General features: G+C 37.6%; 1 protein-coding gene across 4 annotated transcripts in view; it reads right to left on the bottom strand.

Moving 5' to 3' along the window:
* The window catches only part of APAF1 (apoptotic peptidase activating factor 1), a 37367-nt gene extending 12060 nt beyond the window's left edge, over positions 1 to 25307 (bottom strand). For 2 of the 4 annotated variants that reach the window (XM_068400449.1, XM_068400451.1), the window contains exons 1-19: positions 25156 to 25307; positions 24546 to 24726; positions 23115 to 23256; positions 22631 to 22820; positions 21230 to 21427; positions 20019 to 20202; positions 16125 to 16237; positions 15462 to 15593; positions 14823 to 15061; positions 14101 to 14268; positions 13105 to 13236; positions 9573 to 9686; positions 8795 to 8973; positions 6762 to 6888; positions 4543 to 4668; positions 3792 to 3923; positions 1736 to 1861; positions 463 to 624; positions 38 to 166 (exon numbers count right to left, since the gene is read on the bottom strand). In XM_068400449.1, coding sequence (XP_068256550.1) covers positions 38 to 166; positions 463 to 624; positions 1736 to 1861; positions 3792 to 3923; positions 4543 to 4668; positions 6762 to 6888; positions 8795 to 8973; positions 9573 to 9686; positions 13105 to 13236; positions 14101 to 14268; positions 14823 to 15061; positions 15462 to 15593; positions 16125 to 16237; positions 20019 to 20202; positions 21230 to 21427; positions 22631 to 22820; positions 23115 to 23252 — 2589 coding nt within the window. In that variant the 5' untranslated portion in view covers positions 23253 to 23256; positions 24546 to 24726; positions 25156 to 25307. Of the gene's footprint in view, positions 1 to 37; positions 167 to 462; positions 625 to 1735; positions 1862 to 3791; positions 3924 to 4542; positions 4669 to 6065; positions 6158 to 6761; positions 6889 to 8794; positions 8974 to 9572; positions 9687 to 13104; positions 13237 to 14100; positions 14269 to 14822; positions 15062 to 15461; positions 15594 to 16124; positions 16238 to 20018; positions 20203 to 21229; positions 21428 to 22630; positions 22821 to 23114; positions 23257 to 24545; positions 24727 to 25155 lie in introns of those variants that run through there. The other 2 variants (XM_068400450.1, XM_068400453.1) reach the window with 2 other exon arrangements.
* Between the last annotated feature and the right edge of the window lie 99 nt (positions 25308 to 25406).

Genomic DNA, 25406 nt, shown 5'->3' with positions numbered 1-25406 from the left:
TCTTTCGTAGTATATTGTAGCAAAGACCATCACTTACCTCAACAGAACAGTGAGACAAAGCAATGGCTACTAACTCATCATCAGGACAGAAGTCACAGTATTGGATTGTACTGTGATGACTTACGATGACTTGCGTTAACAAATCACACGTTTTAACGTCAAAAAGCTGTGAACACATAATTGCAATAGTTAGCACACAGTTTGTATGACTTCACTATAGACAAACAGCTTATATGCTCAACAGTGTACATTCTTGAATTTAGAAGGTATTTCTCTCAGTCTACAAGTTTGTTGCCCACTTATTTTTACTTTACACTCACTTGAAACCATGCACCTTATATATGAAACATCTTAGTGGACTAGAATTTTACCTTAAATCATAATTTCTAACTACATGATCTTTAAGGTCCAACACAAACCATTCTATGATTCTATACTATCTCAAAATTATTATTAACTTACCAAAAGCTTATTTTTGGCTACCACCAAAATCATGTCACCATTTCTGGACCAAGAGCAACATTTTACTAAAACCTCCACATCATCTAGTTGCTCATCTGCATTTTTGAAGAAATCTTTTATCTCAATACTTTTCAGTTCATTGGCTGAGCGCGTTTCCCAAAGCTGCAACAAAAAGCAAAGGAATTACACAAAACCCCTTTTTACTGATGTGGACACAGAATACAACAGGGGAGAGCTAACTCCTAATCCCTTCTAGGGAAGAAGGGAGGCAGGCAGTAGAATACAAAAAAGCTTTTGCTGCTTTCCCCAGTCAAGAAATAGCATTAGAATATTTACAAGCCCAGACAGCTTAGACCAAAAGGAAAAAAAGAAAAAACAACCCACAAAGAAAGAAAAAGCAAAACCAAAAAACAAAGAAGATTGCACTGTAGCAGAACCCTCTCCCTGGGTTTTTCTTTCATATCATTCCAGCTATAACACTCTCTTAACAAAAGAATAAAACCAAAAATAGTATCTGCTCTGCAACTCTATTAAAAGTCCACTCACCGTGAGAAACCTGGTATACATGTAGCTTTGCACCCTAATTTCATTGAGGCACTTGCCAAAAATCTACTGAATATTTCTGTTCCTTCCACAATTTTCCTTCTGAATGACAACAGCTACAGCAACCCTTCTTTCCTAATTTAGCAACTCTACAGAAACACAACAGTGTTTTAAGAACTGCAATACTGAAATAGCATAGTTCTGTTGCAACCAAAGGCAGTAAAAAGAATACTTACATTCTGAGGAGAAACAAAACATAAAACTCTCAATTCTCTTGTAGTGCATACATGAAAAATGGCACATAGAAATCGCTTTTAACTCTTATGTCTACTGATTATTCATTTGCAGAGATGACAGAACTTTCAATTAATCTACAAATTTATTACTTTTTTTTTTCCCCAGCAAGTTTCACCCTCCCTCCCCCTGCCCCCAAGTTTCCTTAAAGTACATTAGGGAAAAAAGGGGAAAAAAAAGATGGTGACAAGTAAAAGATTCAAAATGAGGCTACCTAGGATTTATTTACAACTACAGGCACCCAACTTTTTTCCCCTGGTACTGGACAAGCCATTTCAAAATCTTGCATTAAACATGGGACCAATAATCAACTGTTTCAGGATTTAATTCATTAAAGCTGACCATACAGACACAGAGTTTTCTTATACATATTCTGCATTTTATAAAAAAAAAAATCCATCAAAACAAACAGTTGATTTAAAAATACACTGTGTACCTTTACTGTTCCATCTGTTGAGCAGCTAGCAACATATTCATCATTTGGTGAAAATCTACAGTGATTGACAGAATTTACGTGACCCATCATCGTATTTCTAGAATACTTTTTGTTCAAGTCCCAAAGCTGCATGAGAAATAAACACAAATATCACTGTATTCATGAATTATTCAAAGACAGATTGTTCATGTTCTTCTCAAAATCAAGCACTGGCAACAAAAACCTCAATTTTTTTTTCCTTAGTTTTACCTACATGCTCATTGACTTGATGCTATGCCCTGGGCTACCCCACAATTTATCTCCATATGCTAATGTGCCTGAAAACTATTAACATCAGAATTACATAGAAATAGTTAAACTTTCTGTACAATGCAGAGAAGACCTTTGAACAGCACAAAGTTACCGAAAGTTTCCTCAGACTGAGGAAGAAGCTTCCTCTTGTCTCTTTCCCTTTTAACTTTGAAGTTCAGAATTACGTAGCTTCAACATAATAACAAAAATGAAATCTCTCACGTTAGCCTTGGACAGTCCGAACATCATCCTTGCCACATCCATACTAACAAAGTTAAAAAAACATTCCATATGTTTTTTTGTTTAGGGCTCCTCCTCCCCACCCCTCTCACACACACTGTTTTTCAAGCCTGTAGCCCACACTTCCTTTCTCCATTTCCAAATTTCTTCCCTTTCTCCTATAAAAAAAAATCATGTATTTTAAGTGTTCATGTGAAAGCTCAAAACAAGAACAGCCACTTATATGGTGTTCTCTGAAAAAAAAAATCATGCCCTTTTGATTATTGCACATACTTCAGTTCCATTATCCATTAGTTACGAAAGCGTCCCTGTCTAAAATCTTAACCGCATTACAGTATAAAAATGGTCATTTTAAACAAGTCCCTTGCAAATCTACCTGTTCCAAGATGTCAGTCTCAGACAGCAAATGCATCTCCTGAGACATCCACGAGGTCATCACAAAAGCCTGTTCTTTCCACCTTGACATCAGATCGTAACTGTATTTTACCTCCAGTTTACACAAACACAAGCTCTTGCAAGAACTCTTCAGATAAGACTTCACATTACAATTAAAACACCTCACATCCTGCTAGCTACAGCTGGAAGAGACAGCTGTTGCCCCTGACTAACAATCTCACTACTCACTGTCTACTCCCAACAGTTCTCTTGAGCTGGAACTGAGCAATTGAGCCAGTACAGGGAACTAAACAAGCAGAAAACAAATCCCACCAAACAGAGGTTTTTGCTGAGTTAGTTCCTTGAACCATAACACTGCAGAATGAGATCAGCACATGCACTGCAACAAAGGGAAGAATATACAGCCAGGGCAGTAGGACCATCATCTTCAGTGCCAGTTAACGATATGATTTACTTAGTTGTACTGTGAAATTGCACTCTCATTTGCCACAGTCTAGGTCTTACTTGATTCTTCTGTTTTCCCCCTTCCCTCAGATGCAGACTTCAGCTGGCCAGTTTCTGCTCTTTCTGTGTATACATACTGCCTCTCAGTCTGAACAGTGCCGGCTGGTTAACCCGACAAACCTCTTGCTTTGATTACCATTATTTTGTTGGCTTCCACTTTCATTTCTTTACTATGCCCAATAAATTTAATCAAAAAAATGTACCTGCTACACTTCCATAATGCTTTTTTTTTCTTTAATCTTTCAGCATCCAGTTTTTTATATTATTAATGCTTTCAATCCTAAATTTCTGCTTTAGTTTTTCTTATGCTGTTTTTAATCAGGTATTTCACTCTCATACTTTCCTATTCCCATCCCATCCTCTAAAAGTCTTGCCAAAGCCCTCGCCTTCATGCCCTACCAATAGAGGACTTGCCCATTCTCCTTTGCTGAGTATAAACACTCCTTCTGTTCTGCCTTGTTGAAATCCGATTACAGAGCTGTAGTCAGTACTCTTCATCTGTTGCTATCTCTTCTAGAAGGCTCATTAAGAAACCTTCATTTATAGTATTTAAATGTATATATACATCAACAATTATCCTGTTATGATAAGCCACATGAGAATAATCTCAACCTTTTCCACTTACTTTGATGAAAGTGTCACTTGAGCAGGTGGCTAAAAGATACTGACCACTTCTGTTACTGAACTGGCAGCAATTCACCTGCTCTGAGTGTTCTTCATAGACACACCTACGCTGGCCTGTTCTTGAATTCCAGATCTAGACAGAATTGAAGGACGAAAAAGACTTTTAAATATATTTAAAGCACTTCATTTAAAAAAACCTGTAAAATTATGCTGAAATACAGATAAAGCCCTAAAACATTCTTAATAACCTCAAAAATGTTTTGAAGATAAAGGGAAAGCATATATATGTACATTTAGAAACAAGAAGTTATGAGGGGAAAGGCCGCAATTCAGATTAGAATCTGATAAATACTGGAATTTCATCAAGGTTTTGCTACAATACCGAGGAATTAAAAATTCCAAATAATTAACATGTAACAGAAAAAAAAATTAAAAAAGAGTTATGGATACATTCACCTCATGTTATGGTTAGGATTTGACTCAGATATTATGTTCTACTTAAAAAGAATCATCTGATAATACAAGTAAAATAAGTGGTAATTCTCCAAGTATGATGTCAACATTAAGCATCTTTTATGTTACGTAACAAGCGGGGCTCTTCTGTTTGTCTGTTAAGTAGTGAAGTATCCACATAAGATTTAAGACAGTTAAAAAAAATTTTAGTCTTAAGAATCTGCTCTGCCTGGGTTGGATAAAACTGAAATTAAAATTATTAATTTAAAAAAAAATTTGGCTTCTCTCCATTTCCTTACCTTCACTTTTTTATCAGCTGAACAAGTTGCTACAAATTCACCATCTGCAGAGAAGGCGCAACAAAGTATTTCATCATCATGGGCACTTATCTCCAGGACTCTCTCTCCACTTTCTGCTTTAAACACCTAAAACAACAAACAATAAAATCTTATAACTTGCATACAATTTAAAAACACAATAGAAGTTTGTTTTCTCTCAAACAGCTCTCTTTATATGAGCTCTTCATAAAATTGGTTTGCTTTTGAAAGCATTTATAGTTTCAGGGAAATTATAAAAATATTTACTTTGAGCTTCAATTTTGTAAGCATTATAGAAATTGTTAGGGAGAGAAACAGTGAAAACTGATTTTAAAAAAAGATTTCTGCATGCAATATGTGTTTCATTAATGACTTTTTCTACCCTTGCTCTTTAAGTCTAAATCCATGTCCTTTCTCAGCATTTTTTAATAGTCACTGCACAACATTGTATCTATTAACAAAATCTAAACTATTCTTAAAACGACAAATCCAAGGTTTTTAGATATATCTATTTATATTTTTTTATATATATATATGATTTCCTTCTGTGGACAGTAAGAATTTCAGCAGCAATTGATGATTTGGGGAAAAAACAAGAAGTAGTGGAAAGTTGTACAGAATGACACAAGTCTCAGTCTTGAGCTAGTCATAGGCAATAAAAGGACAGTTGGGGAAAAGTGTCACATATTAATCAATTTCCCAAAATTCTGTGATTTAACTTCAAAATGGGGGGGTGGGGAAATCAGGTCTCCCTTTCCTCCTTAGGTTACGTATTCTTAATCATTAAAACAAAATCACAAGGTGTTCTTTACAGCAGCGTTCAGGACACTACAATTGTGAAGTCACTGTTTTTTCCTTTACTTTTTCATTGAATGGGAATATGAATGACAATGAAATGGTTGGTATTAGTTCAAATAAGAACATAAATACTGAAGTAACAGGAAATCTACATTTACAGTAAATTCTGCTTAAAATCTGTTCTTAATCTAGCAATCATTTTTTTATTTTACAGAAACAGTAGAAGTAGCCTCGAAAACTGGAAAGCTTAGTTTTATCCCCATGCCACTGTTAGGAAAAACATGAATAAGCTCGGAGTTAAACAATGAAAAATGGATTATTGCTAATTTTCCTATTACTTCTTCAACAAAAGTTTAGTTTAAATGCAATCGCAGTCCATAGACGTTACTTTTTTGGGTAGAAAATGAAGAGAAAAATAAGCAATCTGCAGTCTCAATAATGAGGCCATTAAGTACAGAAGCCCAGCACAGCAGCTTCAGCACAGCATACAACGAGTACATCCACGAGACATCTCCTTAAGTGGATGCCATGATCATAACATTGTAGAAGCCAGCAAACAAAATAAATAAATAAAACCAAAATAACATCACATTAAGTAGCCAAATGAACAGCAACTAAGCACCACTAATATTATTACTTTAGTACTCAACTTATCAAGCATCCAAACAATACCAAAGGCTTGCAGAAAAGTTGTTCTTTTCCCTTACCTTTGGCTGTCTGGAATATGGATACTTTACCAGGTTACTGGCTGGCTGATTGCTAGTTTTCTTGAGAGCTGGCTGGCTCCCCTCCAGGCAGACTGCTGGCAAATTTACATTAGTCACTTTCCTCTCTGTCTCCCCTAATCGACTTCCTAAGCACTTTGGGCCCGTTTCCAATCTCATACTGCCCTCAACTTCAGGGGTTCATTTTTCTCCCCAGATTTATTTCCTTTGCACAAGACAATTTACTAACTAAGCACCGAAGTAGCATAATGTTCACTACCATCCCATGGAAATAGTGAAGCTATAACTAAAACGTCTTACTGTTTCTCAGTTCTGTAGGTGGTCTACAGTGACTGGAAATAACCTTTTTGCAAGCAAATATTAAATATGTGAGGGTGTATTACTTAGGCTGTGAGCTTTTCCACATCATTAAAAGGCATCTCATGTTCACATATTACAGTGGTGAGGGTATAAACCCTGAAATCACACAGTTTAGCTTTCGAACCAAAAGATAATGCTTACTATTTTAAACATGCAACTTGATGTTTATGTAATACATCCTTTTCAATCATATGTCTCCAATACATTCTAGATCCCTAATATCTCCACACAATAGCATAAGAAAAGCGACAGGACTGTTAACAAGTGTTATCAAAATGGTACACAGCATCTCTTTTCACTCGTGCAGAGGCATCTTACCTGAAGTGTTCTATCAGCTCCACATGATGCTATTCTTTGTCTATCCTTAGAAAAGCAGGCATGGTAAACTGCATCTCTATGTGGACAAACAACCAGACGGTAGAGGTTTTTCAAGGATTTTTTATTTCTACAGGGTAAAGACAGTTGATTTTAGATGAGTAGGATTTCCTAGTGCCTTTTTGTTATTCAAAAACCTCTACAAAAAAGAGAACACTTTTTCACACATCTTGAGCAGCAAGCTTTATAATAGACACACCAACCAACCCACTATACCTTACCTCTCAGCCTGTATGCTGAAGTAATAAGGGAAACACAAATTCCAACATTTACTGAGAGTTTTTATGGCCCTCCAATAGTTACAGCTTAGAGATTGAGAAACACAATATGTGCATGAGAAATTAACGTGCTACTTTATGGGCAAAGCTGTTGCACTGCAAGACACAGCCTTCCTAATGACATATAATTATCTGATATGCGCTATTTCCAAATACAAATTTCTTCCCAGGAATTCTTGTTCTCTTGAAAGTTCCTTTTCAAGCTTTCTCAAAAACATTTCTAAATTTGTTTACATTTTAGTACATTTACTTAATTTTCACAGCAATGACTCAATTCTTATCATTAGAATTTTAAATAAAACCTAGGACTATCAATGCATTTCAATCAGGGATTAAGTATAGAATCTAACACCTCTTAGATGACTCTTGCCTCACTTTAACAAAAACTTAGGATGCTTATGATTGCTACTAATTCTGTTTAGCCAGATCTTAATACAGAAAGCTGTCACTGTAATAAGATGATTTTTGGTGATGAATAGATTGTTACAAGATTAATTGTTTTCTAGAGTCAAAACGAATCAATGTACTTCAAGTTTTTATCAGTAACAGTTTCAGTCTTCAGGCTTAGCATTTAAATAATGGGGAAAACATCTCAAACAAAGTAGCTGTGCTTTAGAATGAAAACAATTTTTCACTGCAAAATACTGACTCATCTAAGCCAACTTTTTTTTTTTATGTTTTAATAAAGCTAAAATTGCTGGTCAAGAGAGCAGTGTATTCACCTACATATCCTACAAACCATTTTTTAGAACCTTCCTTTAGAATGGGAGACAAAAACATCAGTCTCTGTTCTACTGATTTCAGTCATGTTCTTCAGCATGTCTCCCACATTCAAGGTGAAAGCCCTGAACTACCTCGAGACTGACTCTTGAACTGTGCAACTTCCAAGCGGTTTTTTTTTTAGAATTCTGCTAGCTATGCAAAACGAAATAACCAAATATCCGAAGAGAAGACTTGAATTCAAGTATGCCTGGATTAACCTGCCTGGTTATTACCATAATTACCTGACAGAGTCATTCTGTTTTCTAACCACCAAGTACTGCAGATATCAGAACAGAAACATCAAACAGAATAGGCTAACAGAGACAGTTACATGGTCAGATGACTACTGGACTATGCTGGAAAAATGTTTAGATATGTATACTTTTTCCTTAGACAATTTCCAAAAATATGAAAACATAAAAAAATTATTTAAATAGGAGAAATTTCAAGATTGAGTAGAGATTACAAAGCCTTTTAGTATTTCCCATCTCACTACTTTCAAAAACTTTGCAAGTTAACACAAATGCTCTCCTTTTTAAAGCATACATTTTACTAGAAAACCTAAAAACATACTGTAACATACCCAATACTTGCACTACAATTCTAACTTTGTTAAAAAAATATATTTAGAGAAGTTTCAAAGTACCTTATTTTCTTCTTTGCACAGTTATTTAAAAGGAACAATCACTGAGTAGAGAAGTAAATATATTCCTCTATTTATTTCTATGTAATTATTACTAATTTGTGGCCTTAAATATCCAGAGTTCTCCTCCTCCCACAAGCTCCTGAAAACTATTTCACTTTCTTTCCCCAGAAAAAATACTTCAGTTCTTAAAAAGGTCCTTATATTAGACATACATTGTATTTAGTTGTACATTAAATTATTTTCTTGGATCGAGGGATCAGCATAACAGCAGATACACTGCAGCTACTTACATCCATTCCAAATAAAATGCTCCTGTTTCTCTTTGAGCACGTAGCTTGGCCTGTTGATACACCTCTGATGTCTCTGGCTGGCAAAGACCCAGTTGTATAATGTCAGGAAACGGCTGCCGTCCAAGAAGGTGCCCATTTAAAGACAGAAATTCCTGGAAGTTCTCGCGTACTGTGCTATCCTATGTACAGAGCAGATAATATTTGATAACACGGAAAGTGGATTTATTTCCTAAGTGCCCTTTGCTTTTTTAATTTTCTATACAGCTAATATTCTCACAGAAGCACTTAGGTCTACTTTTCTATTTAGTTCTATTAGCAAGTACATATGATAGACTGAAATATTTCATTATCCTATTCAGGAACGCATATTATCCTTATTTTTCAAATAAAGACTATTGGCAACAGTGATTTACTCAATAAGCAGTCCATGTGAAATATCAGAAAGACTATTCCAACTGGCCAACAAAATTCCACTCCTCCTCAAAAGCAGAGTACCGTATGTACCCACCATTAGTTATTGTTGTCCACATTTGTTACCAAGTTCCATGGTCAATTACTTGGGCACACACTGAAGTTACAACTAAAACTAAACTTGCCAACTAAGTTTTCTTTATTTTTTCTAAGTTAAACTTTAACTTGGAGAAGAGAACTGTTTTTCTGTTTTAGTTTTTTTAAGCTTTCTATGTATCTCCCATATATGCATACAGTCAACAAAATGCAATTAAACATGGAAAAATATATTTGGAACAGACCAATCATTTACCTTTTAGTATCATACCTTTTGATCCAGGATTGAACTATATTCTACATATTCATGAATCAGATGAGCGGGCCCTACCAATTCTGTTTTAGCTTTAATCCAATCTAGAGAAAACATAAGATCACGGAGTTCCTACAAGAAATACAAATTTAAGTTCAGAGCATGAGTTCCACAACAAAATCTACTTAAGGGGAAAAAGGAAAGCACAGGAAATACATTAGGTATTGAATATGCTTCAGTACAATTGCCTCCAGTTAAAAACTTAGGCAATTTCCCATTTCCTGCATCTTACTTGATCAGGTATGAAAATTCTGGGTATAGAAGGCTAAGCTGCTTGTTTTAATGCAAAGGATTGCTCTTTGATACTGCTAGTTAGACAAGGGATGGGGGTACAAAGCAGATCTTGACTTTTGTAACACACAAGACCTGGTTTAAGATACAAGTCTGAAAAAGCTTCTTCTAGTCCAGTCCCGGCAAAGATCACTCTGCTAGTAGTGATCTGTAGTTCTTCCTAACAGATGCTGAATTTGAATGAAAGCAAAAAATCTGCTATAGTTGCATTTAACTTAAAAATGAGAAAGCTACTTAAAAGGCAATCAGAAACTGCAAACAGAATTATTAGAATAGAATAGACTATTTCAGTTGGAAGGACCCTACAACGATCATCTAGTCCAACTGCCTGACCACTTCAGAGCCGACCAAAAGCTAAAGCATGTTATTAAGGGCATTGTCCAAATGCCTCTTAAACACTGATAGGCTTGGGGCATCGACCACCTCTCTAGGAAGCCTGTTCCAGTGTTTGACCATCCTCTCGGTGAAGAAATGCTTCCTAAGGTCCAGTCTAAACCTCCCCTGGTGCAGCTTTGCACCATTCCCACACATCCTATCACTAGATATCAGGGAGAAGAGATCAGCACCTCCTTTACCAATTTCCCTGCTCATGAAGCTGTAGAGAGCCATGAGGTCACCCCTCAGCCTCCTTTTCTCCAGACAAACCCAAAGTCCTTAGCCACTCCTCAGAGGACATTCCTTCCAGCCCTGTCACCACCTTTGTTGCCCTCCTCTAGATGCATTCAAGGACCTTCACATCTTTCTTAAATTGTGAGGCCCAGAACTGCACACAGTACTCAAGGTGAGGCCGCACCAGTGCTGAATACAGTACCCCAAGATGTGGTTTGCCCTCTGGGCTGCCAAGGTACACAGCTGGCTCATACGGAGCCTGCTGTTGAGTAGCACCCCCAGATCCTTTTCTGCAGGGCTGCTCTCCAGCCACTCCTCTCCCAATTTCTATTTGTGCCTGGCGTTACTCTGTCCTAAGTGCAGAATCTGGCATTTGGACTTGTTAAATTTCATCCCATTAATCATTGCCCAATGCGCCAATCTATCTAGATCCCCCTGCAAGGCCTCTTGTCCCTCAAGAGAGTGAACAGCACCTTCCAGTTTGGTATCATCAGCAAACTTGCTAACGGTGCATTCAACTCCTGCCTCCAGATCATTGATAAATGTATCGAACAGAACTGGCCCTAGAATTGAACCTTGAGGAACACTGCCAGTGACCGATCACCAGCCAGATATAGACCCATTTGCTACAACCCTTTGAGCTCTGCCCTTCAGCCAGTTCTTCACCCAGCACACTATGAACCTGCTCACCCACAGCTGGACAACTTGTCCAGAAGGATGCTGTGAGGGACAGTATTAAAAGTCTTACTAAAATCCAGAAAAACTACATCCACTGCTTTCCCTTCACCCACTAGGTGGGTGACCTTATCATAGAAGGATACCAAATTAGTTAAACAGGATTTTCCTTTTATGAACCCATGTTGACTGTGCCTGATGATTGCATTACTCTTTAAATGCCTTTCAATAGCACCCAGTGTTATCTTCTCCATAGTTTTTCCAGGAACTTAAGTTAGACTAACAGGTCTGTAGTTCCCTGGATCTTTCCTTTCTTCTTGTAAATTGGAATAACATTGACCAGCTTCCAGTCAGCAGGGATCTCCCCAGACTCCCAAGACCTTCAGTTTATGATCAAGGGTCCTACCCATCTGCTAGTTCCTTCAGTACTCTGGGAAGAATGTCATCAGGCCCCATGGACTTGTGAACATTCAGCTGATACAGCTGGCCCCTTACAATTTCAGTGTCCACAAATGCAAAGTCACTTCCCACACTCATAGTCCTCTGACTCAGGGGACTAGGCAGCCCAAGGTCTGTCAGTATTATTAAAGACTGAGACAAAAAAGCATTGAATGCTTCCACTTTTTCTTCGTCCCTGTTAGTCAGATGGCCATCTTCAACAAGTATCGGCCCAATGTTTTCTTTAGACCTCCTCTTGCTATTAACGTACTTAAAAAAGCCCTTCTCGTTAAAAAAAAAAAACATACTTGCTGGGATCAGAAAAACTGCTTAGAGACAACACTGCACAGGCTCAAAGTATATTCCAATTTAAAATCAGTGAATACTGCAAGGATTAAAAGATTATCATGGTTAAACAAAAAAAGAATACCTCCCCATCTTTATTACCCTTCCAACAAATAGAAATCATGTCTAAATAAGGAGAAATAAGTAATATAAAGAGTGTAAACTCTGGGAAGCATACAGCCATAATGAGACAGGCTAAAGAACTCTGAGAAGCTAATTCTACAAAATGTAGAAAGGCTAATAATAAAAACATTTTCCCAATACATTGAAATTAAAGAGACTGAGATAATGAAATAAGTATGATCCAAAAAACCTAGATTTGTAGCCCACATCAATTATGAAGGTTCCTATAAGATATAAGTACACAAAGTGTATTTTATATGATGAGTCAGATGAACCATCTCAAAAGAATTTCAACTGAAAAGCTTTGAGTGTGAAATAAAGCAATTGTCAACCAGGACCAAATGCTATTTAAGACAAGAATTCTAAAGACATTCAAGTGAAACTACTGAAGTGTTAATCTTCCTGCATGATTTGCATCTCATGCTAGCTCAGTACCTAAAGAACAGTAGGTGGCAAAAATTACAGCATTTTTTTAAAGGCACCAATGCAATCCTAAGAAAAAGAGGTTTACTCATCTAACTCTTGCTGGATTTTTTGTGGCTATTGAAATCTAGTAATATAGAGAATGAACTTTTACACACAAATCATTATGACATAACAGGACAAAACTAAGAAGACTTCTGTAGAAAAATGTAACTAATCTAATCAAATTCTCTGAAGAAATCAATTTACTTGTATTATCATACAATAAAGCAAACCTGAGTCTTCTAAAAGGTTTAGAGAAGATTTCTTATCAAAGTTTCTTCAAAAGGAAAAGAAAAACACAAGCTATTGTGACACAAAATAAATCTTCTCAAGAACTGGTTGAAAAGACAAAACACAAAGGGCAGAAATAAAGTAGTTTTCATAACAGACAGGGATTATCAGTGGAGCCCCTAAAGGACTCTATGTTGAGTGTTTACCTGTCTGCACAAAGCCTGGGAGAAGAGAGGTGCAAGTGGGAAAAAGCCTGGGGGGAAAAGCAGGGGTAAGGGTGGGTCAAGAAGGGAGGACTCTAGTCAGAACTCACCTTCTGCATGTTAGCACCAGCCATGTGATATGCCAGAAAGTTATACCAGTACATGCAATCCTCTTGAGATGGAACTGGCATATTAAGTTTGTAATATTTCTTGTACTGATTTACTATGTTTTTATGTAGCTCCTGCAATGTGAGTCAAAACACACTTTCCGTTAAGACTATATCAAGGTATGGATTGGTTTTAGTATTGAGGAATTATTATTAATATTATATTGTATATAGTACTGAGGAATAATAATATTATTATTTATGAATCATAATACGTCAACAAATGAAATAAGAAAAGCTTACCTTCCAACACTGTACACTTAACCTAATTTACTGCTTAAGACTTCTCCAGAAACATTCTCTGGATATTAAAAGACAGAAAAGTAAGCTGTTAACCTTCCTTCTTAGGTTGAGAACAGCTATCAAATCACTCTTCAACATTAAATGTGGGTAGCCAACAAAAAAAAAAAAAAAAAAAAAAAGAGACCCTTACATATATAAAGCAAGTCTAAAGACTTGCCTCTAAAAACTTGCCTCTTCTTCATATCTACTCTTTCTGCCCTGTCCTTCAGAACTGATAAATTTATTGTGCCCATCTTAGAGGTCCTCTCCCTGCAAGTATTGCCTTAAATTGAAACAAATGAGTAAAAAGCACTTCTGTGTATTAAAGAAGAAAGTTCCTATTCTGGTAGGGTCTTCATGCCTTTGGAATCATCAGTGGAACATTCCGTCTCCTGCTAGAAACATCTTTGACAGAGAAATAATGGATATAGAGTCTTCTCTCGGTTTAGTTTCTTATCTCCAAATGGAACTATCATGAAATCAGTCCACAGTTTCAAGTTGAAAATAAATGTTTTTATAGTCAGCATTAAGTTTAACTGCACTGTGAACCTATTCTATGAAGCTACTCTGGATACCATTTAACAAAGGAACATTTTCTGAAGAGTGCCAAGCTACAGAGAGTAAAGTTAAAAGTAAATAGATTACTCAATACCCTACCTGAAGCTGGTTGCGATTCTTCTCTGTAAGAAAGTCAAGTTGAAGATCATGTAAATAATAATGGAATGACTTCCCATTACGATCACAGAACAACAGCGATTTGTTAACAAATTCCTGTAGTATATCTTCAACTTCTTCAGTTTCCATATCCCAAAGAATACAGAGAACCTAAAAAAGCATATTAAGACATAAAAGAATCAGAACTAAGAGGTAATATGACTTGTACGAATAACATAAAAGGCTACCAATTAACTGACAACAAAACACATGCTAACAAATATAGACATATTACAAATGGTAATAAATTCAATAAGTTACCAATTCTTCCATACCAAATTACAGGGCAGATAATACAAGTTATCCCATCTTTTGTCTATTTGTGCTGATTTATGGTGATCGTACCTTTTTCTTAAAGAAGAAAAATTTCACATGACAGTTTTTAAGCCTTCAGAGAGCTCAATTACAATCTAATTAAAGACCTATATATGGAATGTACATTAAATTAACATTATGAATACATTTATTCAGTTACAATTTTTTATTTTCACTACTGACAATAAAAGCAATGATACAATAATAGACCTGACCTACCCAATCTAGCAATTACTAGTAAGTTACATATAGCATAAGTTACACACAACAATTATAAATTTTATGAATTCTTTAAAGTTATAGTTCGTATCTCATTAAAAATGATGAGATTTCTGCATTGCTGGTATTACCTTAGTAGGCACTCTAACATCTTTTGGGAGGATAGAGAGGTCTTTATAGTAGTCTTTACAATTGTCATTCAGTTGCTCAACACTTATGGACATCGCTTCATCAAGAGCTTCATAATCATAAGAAGAAGATTTTCTTATTCTTTTAAACTGCTTATTCTGCAGCTGTTTGAGATAGTATTCCCAACGACTAGGGAAGTCTCGTAACAATGCACCTATCAAGGATATCACAAGAGGAGAACCTGAAGGAAAAGATTAATTTAATCTTAGAGGTTTTCAAGGAACACAATCCAATAGTTTAGTCAAGTCATTGAATAAATCTGGTAATTTTTCCTATAAATTTATTAAATTCTTGAGGTGTGGAGGACAAACAAAACATGTCACCCATGTAGACATCTGCAAACTCAGAGAATGTAAGTGTAACAGGGGGGCAGGGAGAAGACATGCTGAAGAATACTCAAAAATCAACACAGACACTTCTATTTAGCTTAAAAAAAAAAAAAGCATTTAACAAACACTTGTGTTTTACTTAAGGTGTACAGCATTAAGGAATGTTCCCTCTCCTCTATCTGTAAGCCAAAACCTAGAAAAAAACTCCATACATTCAGTGGTAAATGGTACGTTAAATAGCAGCAAGTGTACCTTTGCATTCCCTTACAAGGCAGTTAGCTTGTTCTGGTAGTTCTGATACTTTCATATTCACAAATAAAGATAAAATCTCCAGTCCTTTCTCGTGTGCTAGTCCACTTTCCACATGAACCTCATATTTATGGCCTAGACATAGAAACATGGAAAAAAATTAAAAGAATGTAAAAAATCCTATGGAAATTGAGAGTATTTTCCAAACAAAATCTGGAGTGAAAGACCTGGCTCGTGATTTTTTGCATAGTATTTTATATGCTTAGTACTGAGAAGAGTATAAATTCTACTTATCAGAACCAAGTTTGCATTAGAGAGACAAAAAAAAACAGACTATAACAATTACAAATGCATTATGGGCATGTCGTAGCAGTGACTGCTTAATAGCATAGAGAAAATCAGTCTAACAGCAGCAGTGCCACAGAGGTTAATTTATCCTGTTGAGAATCATTGCAGTCTTCAACATAGACAAGTATCTTTCAGGATAACATACAACATTTATTTCACAAAGAGCATAAAGTCTTACAGAGCAGAATTCTAAAACTTTGTCACTTGTGCACAAGTTGATAGACGTAGATCCTATCAGATTCTTTAAAAGTTCACAAGAACAAACTGCATACATATACACACACAATCTGTAGTGCAGGAGAGGAAACTGTTCCTTACCAGCCACAGCATCTGTTACACTCCTGTCCCTGCTGGTGATAAGAACCTGACATTGATTATCAAAGGCTTTTAATACCCAGGAATCCCAAATGTCATCCAGGATCAAGAGAGATCTAGTGCAAGAAGAAATATTGCAGATTTCAGATCAACTATTAGTGCTAAAATACAGTATTGCATTTTAATAATGAAAGAACATTTTCAGAATTTACGATGTATCACTGCATAATTTTTTATATTAATATGTAAAATATCTTAAGAGGGCATTAAACATTGTGCAAGAAACCTAAATGCAAGTATCTTAGAAAAATATTTTTACCATTTATTGCTTTAGAGCTACAATTGAAACAAACAATAAATTTTAGAGAAATATTTGCATTAGTAGATGCCAGGAACAACAGAAATATTTACTCTGTTTTTCAAGTCATCAGATATCATAAACGAAGAAAAAAGTTGTATAGGACTAGATAACAACTCTGCTTGACACAGGCTAGTGATAAGCTTTGTGGGAGAAAATGTTTCAGTGTCCTTTTGACTCAAGAGTTTTCAGTTTTGTTCCTGTATCTTCAGAAAGCTGTACGAGACTAATCTTCTTCTTGTCCTGGATGCTGAGGCTCTTTCTACATAAATAACATTTTATAGTGACTACATATTCAAATCCTATAGCTAGTCACGTTTGTAGGTTACTGCATGGAATCTCACCATAATAACGTAGACTTCCCTACACCTGCCTATATCTGACAAAGAAGTTACTGAAAACTGTTTTAAAAAGGTTGGTTCCAAGGGATCAACAAGTCAAAAAGACTGGCTGGCAAGCAGACTTATGAAACGCAATACCAGTTATTTGCATTCTGTGTGTTTTGTGGAGGAAAGTAAGTTATTGAAACACAATCTTACAAATTGTTTACATTTACTGGCTTTTTTTTTTAAAAGGGATGGAATTTTCAGCTACATTAGTCATTAGTTGTATTGTCCAATTCCCACTGAAGCATGCCAAGACTTGCACATTTTTCTTCAGCTAAATGACACTTACGCCATCGATGCTTATAAATAAGGATTTTATCCTTCATAAATAAGTGCATACACATTATGCCACATTTTCAAAGTTCCATATAAGTCTTAGATACCCATATCCCATTTTTATACAATTCCTCTAGTAATATCCTTTTGATAAACCAGAGGGTTTACAAGAATACTATCACAGCATAAATGACTAATTTTGTGGTACTTTCACACTTGAAAATATGCTGGGCACCATGAATTACAGTCTGATTTTATGCCTTTAATTAACCTGAGAACTTTAAAGTCCTCCCAGTCTTTTGGTACTAGTGACTTTCTTCCCTAACCACACCAACAAGTCTTAAATCCTAATTAGGATTATAAAAAAAATTAAGGGGAAAAAAAAGGGAAAAAACCCCACCAAAACACTGTGATAAAAATCACAGGAGATATAATTCTGAAATGTCTTACTTTAAAGAATATCATAGCTTCAGTTTCTTCAACCATAATCCAACAAAATACATAATGCTATTTAGCTCAGAAAGTTTTAATTTGACTAATAGTTTAATCCCAAGAAATGTACTGGGTTGACTATTTGAGTCATGTTTCCCTTGACGTCATTCTGTATACCCCTTTTCATCACTGAAGGCACCTACTTGGATTTCTCTTCTTTATCCATGTGTCAATTTTTCATAAACTTACAGAATTTTCAAAGATAAAAAGTTCCTACCTTTAGAGTCAACTTTGGCAATTAGCCAGGCAACTAGCAATAGGACAAGAGGACATAGCCTCGAGCTTTGCCAGGGGAGGTTCAGGTTAGACATTAGGAAGCGTTTCTTCTCAGAAAGGGTTATTAGACATTGGAATGGGCTGCCCAGAGAGGTGGTGGAGTCACCATCTCTGGATGTGTTTAAGAAAAGACTGGACATGGCACGTAGTGCCATGGTCTAGTTGACATGGTGGTGTCAGGGCAATGGTTGGACTCGATGATCCCAGAGGTCTCTTCCAACCTGATTGATTCTGTGATCAGTGTTTAGGGTTGAGGAGGAGAAGGGAAAGGATAAGCAGGACTAAGATGGAACAGTGTGATCACAGTAACATGGTTTCGAACTGGCAAAAAGCAGTCAGACTAGAAGTTTCATAATCAATTCTTGTACCTTTTCCTTGGGGTGCAGCCATTCTCTGCAATACTCCTATCTAACATCTGTTACTTTATCTTGAAAGAGATTAATGAACATTGCCAGGTCAACAGCATCCTACATGAGATGTCTGGCAGTTTATAAGGAAGACACTGCCACAGCTGGCACTGAAATGCCATCAAATAAGACCAAGTGCCTAATTGTTTCCAAAGCTGGCATTTTTTCTTCTTCCCTTAGCTTCCTCAGCATACAGGTGCACCTTTGACAAAACACAAGAAGTACCTCTCAAATGAGTCACTTTGTGCACTACAAACAATATAGCGTAGCGCAGTATATGAACCACGTTACGCTGTCTTGTTACTCGTCTATACAGTAGCTGCGAACTTCTGGAACAGTTCATGATGCCATAGGGATACACCTTACAAGAAAACAGCACATAGTTTTCCCTTCTACTCAGAAGAGACTGTACTGTTGTGCGTGAATTAAACATACGAGTTCTTCTGTATCGAAGAGGGTTTTTTTTGTTTGTTAACGAACAAAAAAATAAGAAGAATTGTGTCAATGGAGACAACCACTTAACATATTTCAGGAAAACCTACACTTTCAGTTGCAAGTGTCTTGTTTGCACTTTTTGTACTAAGACTTCCACAAAAAAATGAAAGATTTCTTTTGGAGGACCTCGCAGTGTTTTTCAAATCTTTCCTTTGCAAGAAAGGTTTGGTTTTTTTTTCTGTACAAAACTGCCAGTATTCTTCTACTCTATGTCATCTATAAAGATCACAAGGTTGAAGTATTATTCCTAAGATATCTCACTTATGTGCAGGCTTGTTTAGCTTAGCACAGATTTTCCCAGAGGGTAATGAAATCCTCAACAAATAAAAAAAACTATTGCTCAAAGATGAAAAAACCTGTGCAGTGACTGAGATGCCACTTGATTAAATCAAGCTACTTTTCCTGAAGTTTGAAAGCAACTGGTTTCTTGGCAATAATTGATCATTTCATGAAAACCTGCTCTCACTTTGATAACTCTAGGCCAAATACTTTAAAAAGATATCGGTGGTTCCGGAAAGGAAAAATTTTCTGCAGTGATGCACACCCTTTTACTCCTGTATGATCCTCCTGCATCAGTGAAGCATTCTAAGCACACAATGAGAACACTGAAAGTCAGAGCAATTCTTATTTCCAAATGTTCATTCCCAGCCTTCACTGTTCAACGACTACTGAATTTTCAAGCGAATGTGACTCCTGCACAGCTGCTTAACATATTTTGTTAGCAGAAGCCTTATTGGCCTACTAAATATATTCTTATCCAGGACAAGTTTACAATGTGTCCCTTAAGTTACTCCATTAAAAAAAAAAAGCACAACTAAACAGGGACAGAGTTATACTATGTATATTACAGATCTGCCTCTAGCATCTATTTACCCTTCAGCTTTTGTTCGCTTATCTGGCCTTACTTATTCTTTTATCATATAGAAGTCAGTAATTTAGAACATTTTAACAGGAACCCTACATAAGAATTAAAATTCTAGAAGTATTGTTAGCTTCACCTTGAATAACACTTCCTAATTATCTACAGTAAAATAGAAAAAGGGGAAGCACAAAGTGGAAAAGTTAGGAAGTTGGTTTGAAAAAAAAAAAAAAGTTATACACCAGAGACACCGGTAACTACAACAGAGACACCTTAGACAATTAGACCAAAGTTACTCTGTGGAGTTTTATCAGTTAGAAGAATAGTGTTTCATTTTACTGACATCACCTGGGATATTTGCGTAGCATCAGCAAACGAAGACGATCTTTAGCCTCCTCAATGTTAAGTGGTGGCCTTTGTGAAACAGTAGAGTCATGTTCTAATCTACTACAGAGATTCTGGAGTTTTATTAGGAGCCCTGCTTTGTCCTGTTTTCCAACAGAGATCCAGTGAACTCCTCCTGGAAAGTAATCTAACAAGAAAAGCAATATTGATCACGCTATACATTTAAAATCAGAAATATTTAACAGCAGCTTACAATTGCAATCAGTAAGTCAATTTCAATTAAAATACAAAACTGCAAAGTCTATTGCAAGCCAACCTTCCAACTCTACCATTAACACAGAAGGATGGTTCTACAAGACCACTACTTTTTATTTTTAAAGGAACAGGCTTTGTAGGGCAAGTTCCCACAGAATTCACACAGCCACTGACACTGTCGTCCCTCCTCTCTACATGCCTTCCTGCTTGCCCCTTGACAACCCCTTCTGCATCCATCTTCCTGCTAGTCTGACTTAGCATTTACTTTTTTCACCCTGTACTACTGCAGGAGTTCAGAGTCTGGGATGTGAAAATTATCCCAAAACAGTGAACAAGAAGGCATCTAGAAGAGTCAGCTGCAGCACAGGATGCTGTAGTCTCTATCCCTACATCATGTTTTCTCATGCCTGAATCTCACTTGCTCCTCCAAGTGTCCTACGCGGGAAAAAACAAATTAATAATCATTGAATAGTTTCATTTATGATCTGCTTTAAGCTAAAGTGATACTAGTGTCACCGCTCCACAAATGCCTGCCATTATTAAAACATATGCAAAAGTTAGAGCAAGATTTTTTAAACTCACATAGCAAGGGAAAGAATCTGAGGACTTAAAAAGCAACGCCCAAAAGGAATATAAACTAAATATTATTATTTTGCACTAACAAAAATAACAACTTCAATTTAATTAAGGATGCATCTATTCTCAGAAACCAAAGCAGATTCCAAGGTAAAACCTATTCAGGTTTTTTTCCCCATAAATTAGTAAAATACTTAGTGTTCCTAGAGCACTAAATGGTTATGAAAGCTGTAAGTTGCAAGCAAATATTTCAAAAGCACCTAAGGAATTTAGAAATCTAAATCCTAAATTACTGTCAAGATGACATAAGATACTTTGCTATGTATATCCAATATGCGTATATCTGTAGTAATTTTTATAAAAATATGTTTTTATAAAAGTACCTTCCAAGAGCCGATGATCTCTTAAAGCTTCTGCTGTCAAAACAGTCTTCCCACAACCTGCCATTCCATAAACTGTGACCCAGCCTGGATCACTTCCCAAGCAGCACAGTTTCTGCTTAATAGCATCTACTAGTTTTGGCCGGGTGACAAACACAACTGGTCTCTGTGGTACACCTCCTTCGCAGAGAACTGTCTTAACTAAGTTTAAAAACAAGATACATGAAAATAAAAAGTAATTTCTAAATGTGATGCTTCTTCAAACCAAACGAAAGAACTCTCCGCCACAAATAACTAGTGGGCTCCCTCCCCCAACTTGTGTCCCATACAAACGCCCTAAAAACTACTGGACCAACACCAAATACTGAAAAAACATTGCTTTTTACAAATAAGTTACTTAACACTTAAACTAGCCTCCCACCTGCAATAGTGTCCCAACTAATAACTACATTTTATGCAAGCTAGTTACATCCCTAGAAGTAAAAAGATAATTAACAGCTCCAGTAGAAACTGTGGCAAACAAACATAGGTGCTCAACATCACCATACCCACCTGTCAAGTCACTTTCTCAACCAGAAGTTACCATCCCATGGATGCAGCAGAAAAGAATGCCTGCTGTGTACGGCTTTTACTTTGTATTTAACAGCACAGCATTGTGGTCCAAGCTAAGATAGCACAACTTACAATAGAGCAGGTAAAGCAGAGCAGGAAAGGAAATGTGCGCTTCATCTGTCCACTGCTGGCCACAAACTGGCCATATGCAGTGCCATATTGTACTGATAAGCTTTGGGAAATCTTACTAGGGTAATCAAAATTCCATGTGTCTATGACACTTCTTAAAATGTAGAGTGACAGTAAACATGGCATTTAGTCATATGCAGTTAGAAGGTTCTTCCCATTAGAAACTACCAATTTATTTCACGTCAGTCAAAGATGATACTGACGACAATGTAGGTAAAAGTTACGAATTTATGTAGAGTAACTAAAAGATATGATGGAGAGAACTAAGCAACCTAACTAGATCAAATATTGGAATGTAAGATGAGAGATTATATTACTCTTCAAGAGAGGGGAAGTAGTGAGTGAATCCCTTGTTTTGCTTTGCTTGTGTACGCAGCTTCTGCTTTATCTATTAAACTGTCTTTATCTGAACCCATGGGTTTTCTCACTTTTACCCTTCTTATTCTCTCCCCGATCCCACCGGGGGGGAATGAGCAAGGAGCTGCGTGGTGCTTAGCTGCCGGCTGGGGTTAAACAACGACACTACTACGCTACCAAAACAAGTGAATGCACCAACTACTCCTTTTTCATTGAAACAGGTATTATAGAGAGTCACTTAGTACGGAAGAAAAAAGGCAACTTGTCTTTACTTTCAAGCCCAGGGATTGCTGTAGTTACACTGACCGTATGATGTCATTCCATCCATTGAACTCTTTCCGTTACCAGAGGAGATGGCAGGGATGCCGTCCTGAAGAAGCGCAGCAAGATCTCTGTACCCTTCATGAAGTAGTGCATTATAAAAGGATCTATATGAATTATTATCTTTTGTAAGAATAATGTTTATTAGCATAGCCGCTCGCTCCTTCTGTGTATTCTAGAAAAAACATTAAAAGAGATGTTATACCAAATTAAGAGACCTTAGAAATCATCTAATCTATCACTCTGTCAATTACAGACTGTGTTTATAGCCTTCAACAGTGAAATAGCCTTCAACTTGACCAAGCTCTTAACCCAACCTCATAAAATGCAATAAAAACTGCATGTCAGGCATACACTTAAGAATTTGCTGAATCCAGGAATGAGATAGACAGAAACTACTATTTTTAAAAAGGATGATAAAACATGTGAGTAGACTAGGAAGGTAAATAACAATGAGAGACGATTCTACCTGTTGTCTCACTCTCTCCTCCTCTTGTAATGTTAGTACTTCGTCAGAAATCATACGATCCATAATATAAGAGGTCTTGATGTCTTTTTCCAATGCTTGGCGATTCATAAGTAAATAATTTCTACTCTTGACATCCATATTTCTTCAGTGTGAAAAAGAGGGGGGGGGGGGAAGGTCAAGTCAGAAGCAGAACATAACTTACAAGTACAAGGAAAAAAGTTTTAAAATAGCTTATGAATTTTGGTTTTAAAGTCAGAAAAAGTAGCAGAGCAGCTGCATTAGTGGAAAACAGTGAATCTTCAGGCAAGCTCATACTACAAACTGCAGAAAGCTAAAAAATTTATTTTTTTTTTACTTTCTGTCTTGATAAAGAAACTTTCATACTACTGTTATATGAATGTAATTATACTGTTTATGACTCACTAGTCTAGCTTTGCTGGACAGTACAGTAGCATCAAGAAAACACTGGGGAAATCTTATATACCTTTTCAACAGAGTAAAAAAAAAAGGCACACTAATAGTTGAGCTGTAATAGTTCACAAGCTACTGTGAATATAAATAGTATTCTTACTGTTTAGATGCCATATGCTATTATGTTTAATAAAACATCCAGCTGAGCATTATTATAATTAATCTGACTACAATATTTCTCTGATTGCTCCACTTAGAGGCATATAAAGCAGGTATAAAAAGAATGTCAATCTTTAGCAATTAATTAGACTCATAGCAAAACTTTTGTGCTCCCTATGTGAATGGAAGTTTTCATTAAAAAAGCAGTTATGTACTGCTAATTCTGGAAAAAAAATACAAAATCTGAGTCCTTTTCCACATTTCTATGAATTTATATTTATGGACACTTGCAGAACTAAAGAATCACAGTCTGTGCAAGCTTCTCATATAGGAACTTGCTAAATGTCTCTGTGAAAAGGCCTTCTCCCAGCCCACTACATCCCTCAAATTTTTTAAGTTCTTGGATCATGTGATTGCGACAACAGGATGAGAAAGCAGACTAGTCTCATGGCTGACAGCACTGGGCAGAACTACAACAGAAAATAAAATCCCTGTGTACCAAATCCCATGAGATAAACTCGATGTTGTCTCCAAGTTCAGGACTCCATACAAGTACACTCAGATCTCGGACACATGATGGAGCACCGGAGACTGCCAATGACTGAGCTCTACCTTCCTTTGTCAGCACCTGATACACAACTATAAACTTGCATTCTTCCTCTATATCATAAAAAAATTGTCTGAAGACAATAAAAGGTGAAAACTATTGGCTACCACATAGTTTTCCAGTACTGATCAACTGCCCCTGAGAGTCCCTAATAATCAAAATTACCTCTCTGATCACACTCCTGCACAACGACCGAAGGCTCCGCAGGCAACTGCAAGCTCCTCCACAGAGCAGCTGCCCGCAGAAGCGCTCACCTTTTCCTTCACTCCCCCCTTCAGGAGCCGGGGAGATGCGGAGCAGCCGCCGCCGGGTAAGCCCGCGATAGAGCGCTTCCTCCGCCCTACCGACAGAACTGCCTGTTTTCACTGAAAATTACGTGGACAGGAAAGTCTTCCCACCGCACTTTTACCCCATCGCGCCGCTTAGGAAAGGGACCTGAAAGCTCCCCCGTCGAAAAACGTCCAGGTTAAAAAAAAAAATTATAATAACCAAACCACACGCGAAGCAAATACAAAACGAAAGCGCCCCACAAACACAGCCATAACACACAAAACAAAGGGTTACCTCACCCCCGACACGCCTTCCCGAAGCCGCCGTTACCAGCTGCCGGGAGAACGAAACAGAAACCGGAGCGCTCAGGCCAGCCGCCCGCCGCCGCCTTCCCCCCACCCCGCCGGGTCGGGGGGCTCTGCCCGCCCCCTCCGCAGCTTTCTCCTCCGAGGCGGGAGGTACAAGCCGCCTCCGCTGCGGAGGGCGCCGGAGCCCCAGGCTGCAGTCAGCCTCAGGGGGGCCGCGGCGAAACTGCCCGAGCACCTGCCGGGGCCTTTCCTCGTCCCCTGCCCTGTCTCCGCCGCGGCCGCTCACCTGGCGGGCAGCGCGGGGCCGTCCGGAGCCAGCAGCAACAAGTTCTCGCTGCGCCCTGAGGAGAAGCCGCTGCCCCGCACCGGGGAAGCAGCGTACCGCAAGCACTTCCCTCCTTCCGGGCCCAAGACCGGGAGAAGGGCCGGCCCGACCCGCTGCCCTCCCCGGCGGCCGGCAGCAGCCCGGCCCCCGCCCGCCCCGCGCGGAACAAAGCCCGGCGCTCCCGCGCCGGCGCAGAGCCGCGGAGGCCGGGC

The sequence above is a fragment of the Nyctibius grandis genome, chromosome 5 (assembly GCF_013368605.1).
Source record: "Nyctibius grandis isolate bNycGra1 chromosome 5, bNycGra1.pri, whole genome shotgun sequence".
Classification (NCBI taxonomy): Eukaryota; Metazoa; Chordata; class Aves; order Nyctibiiformes; family Nyctibiidae; genus Nyctibius; species Nyctibius grandis.
The sequence above is the reverse complement of the archived record's forward strand: the minus strand, read 5'-3'. Positions and strand labels throughout refer to the sequence as shown.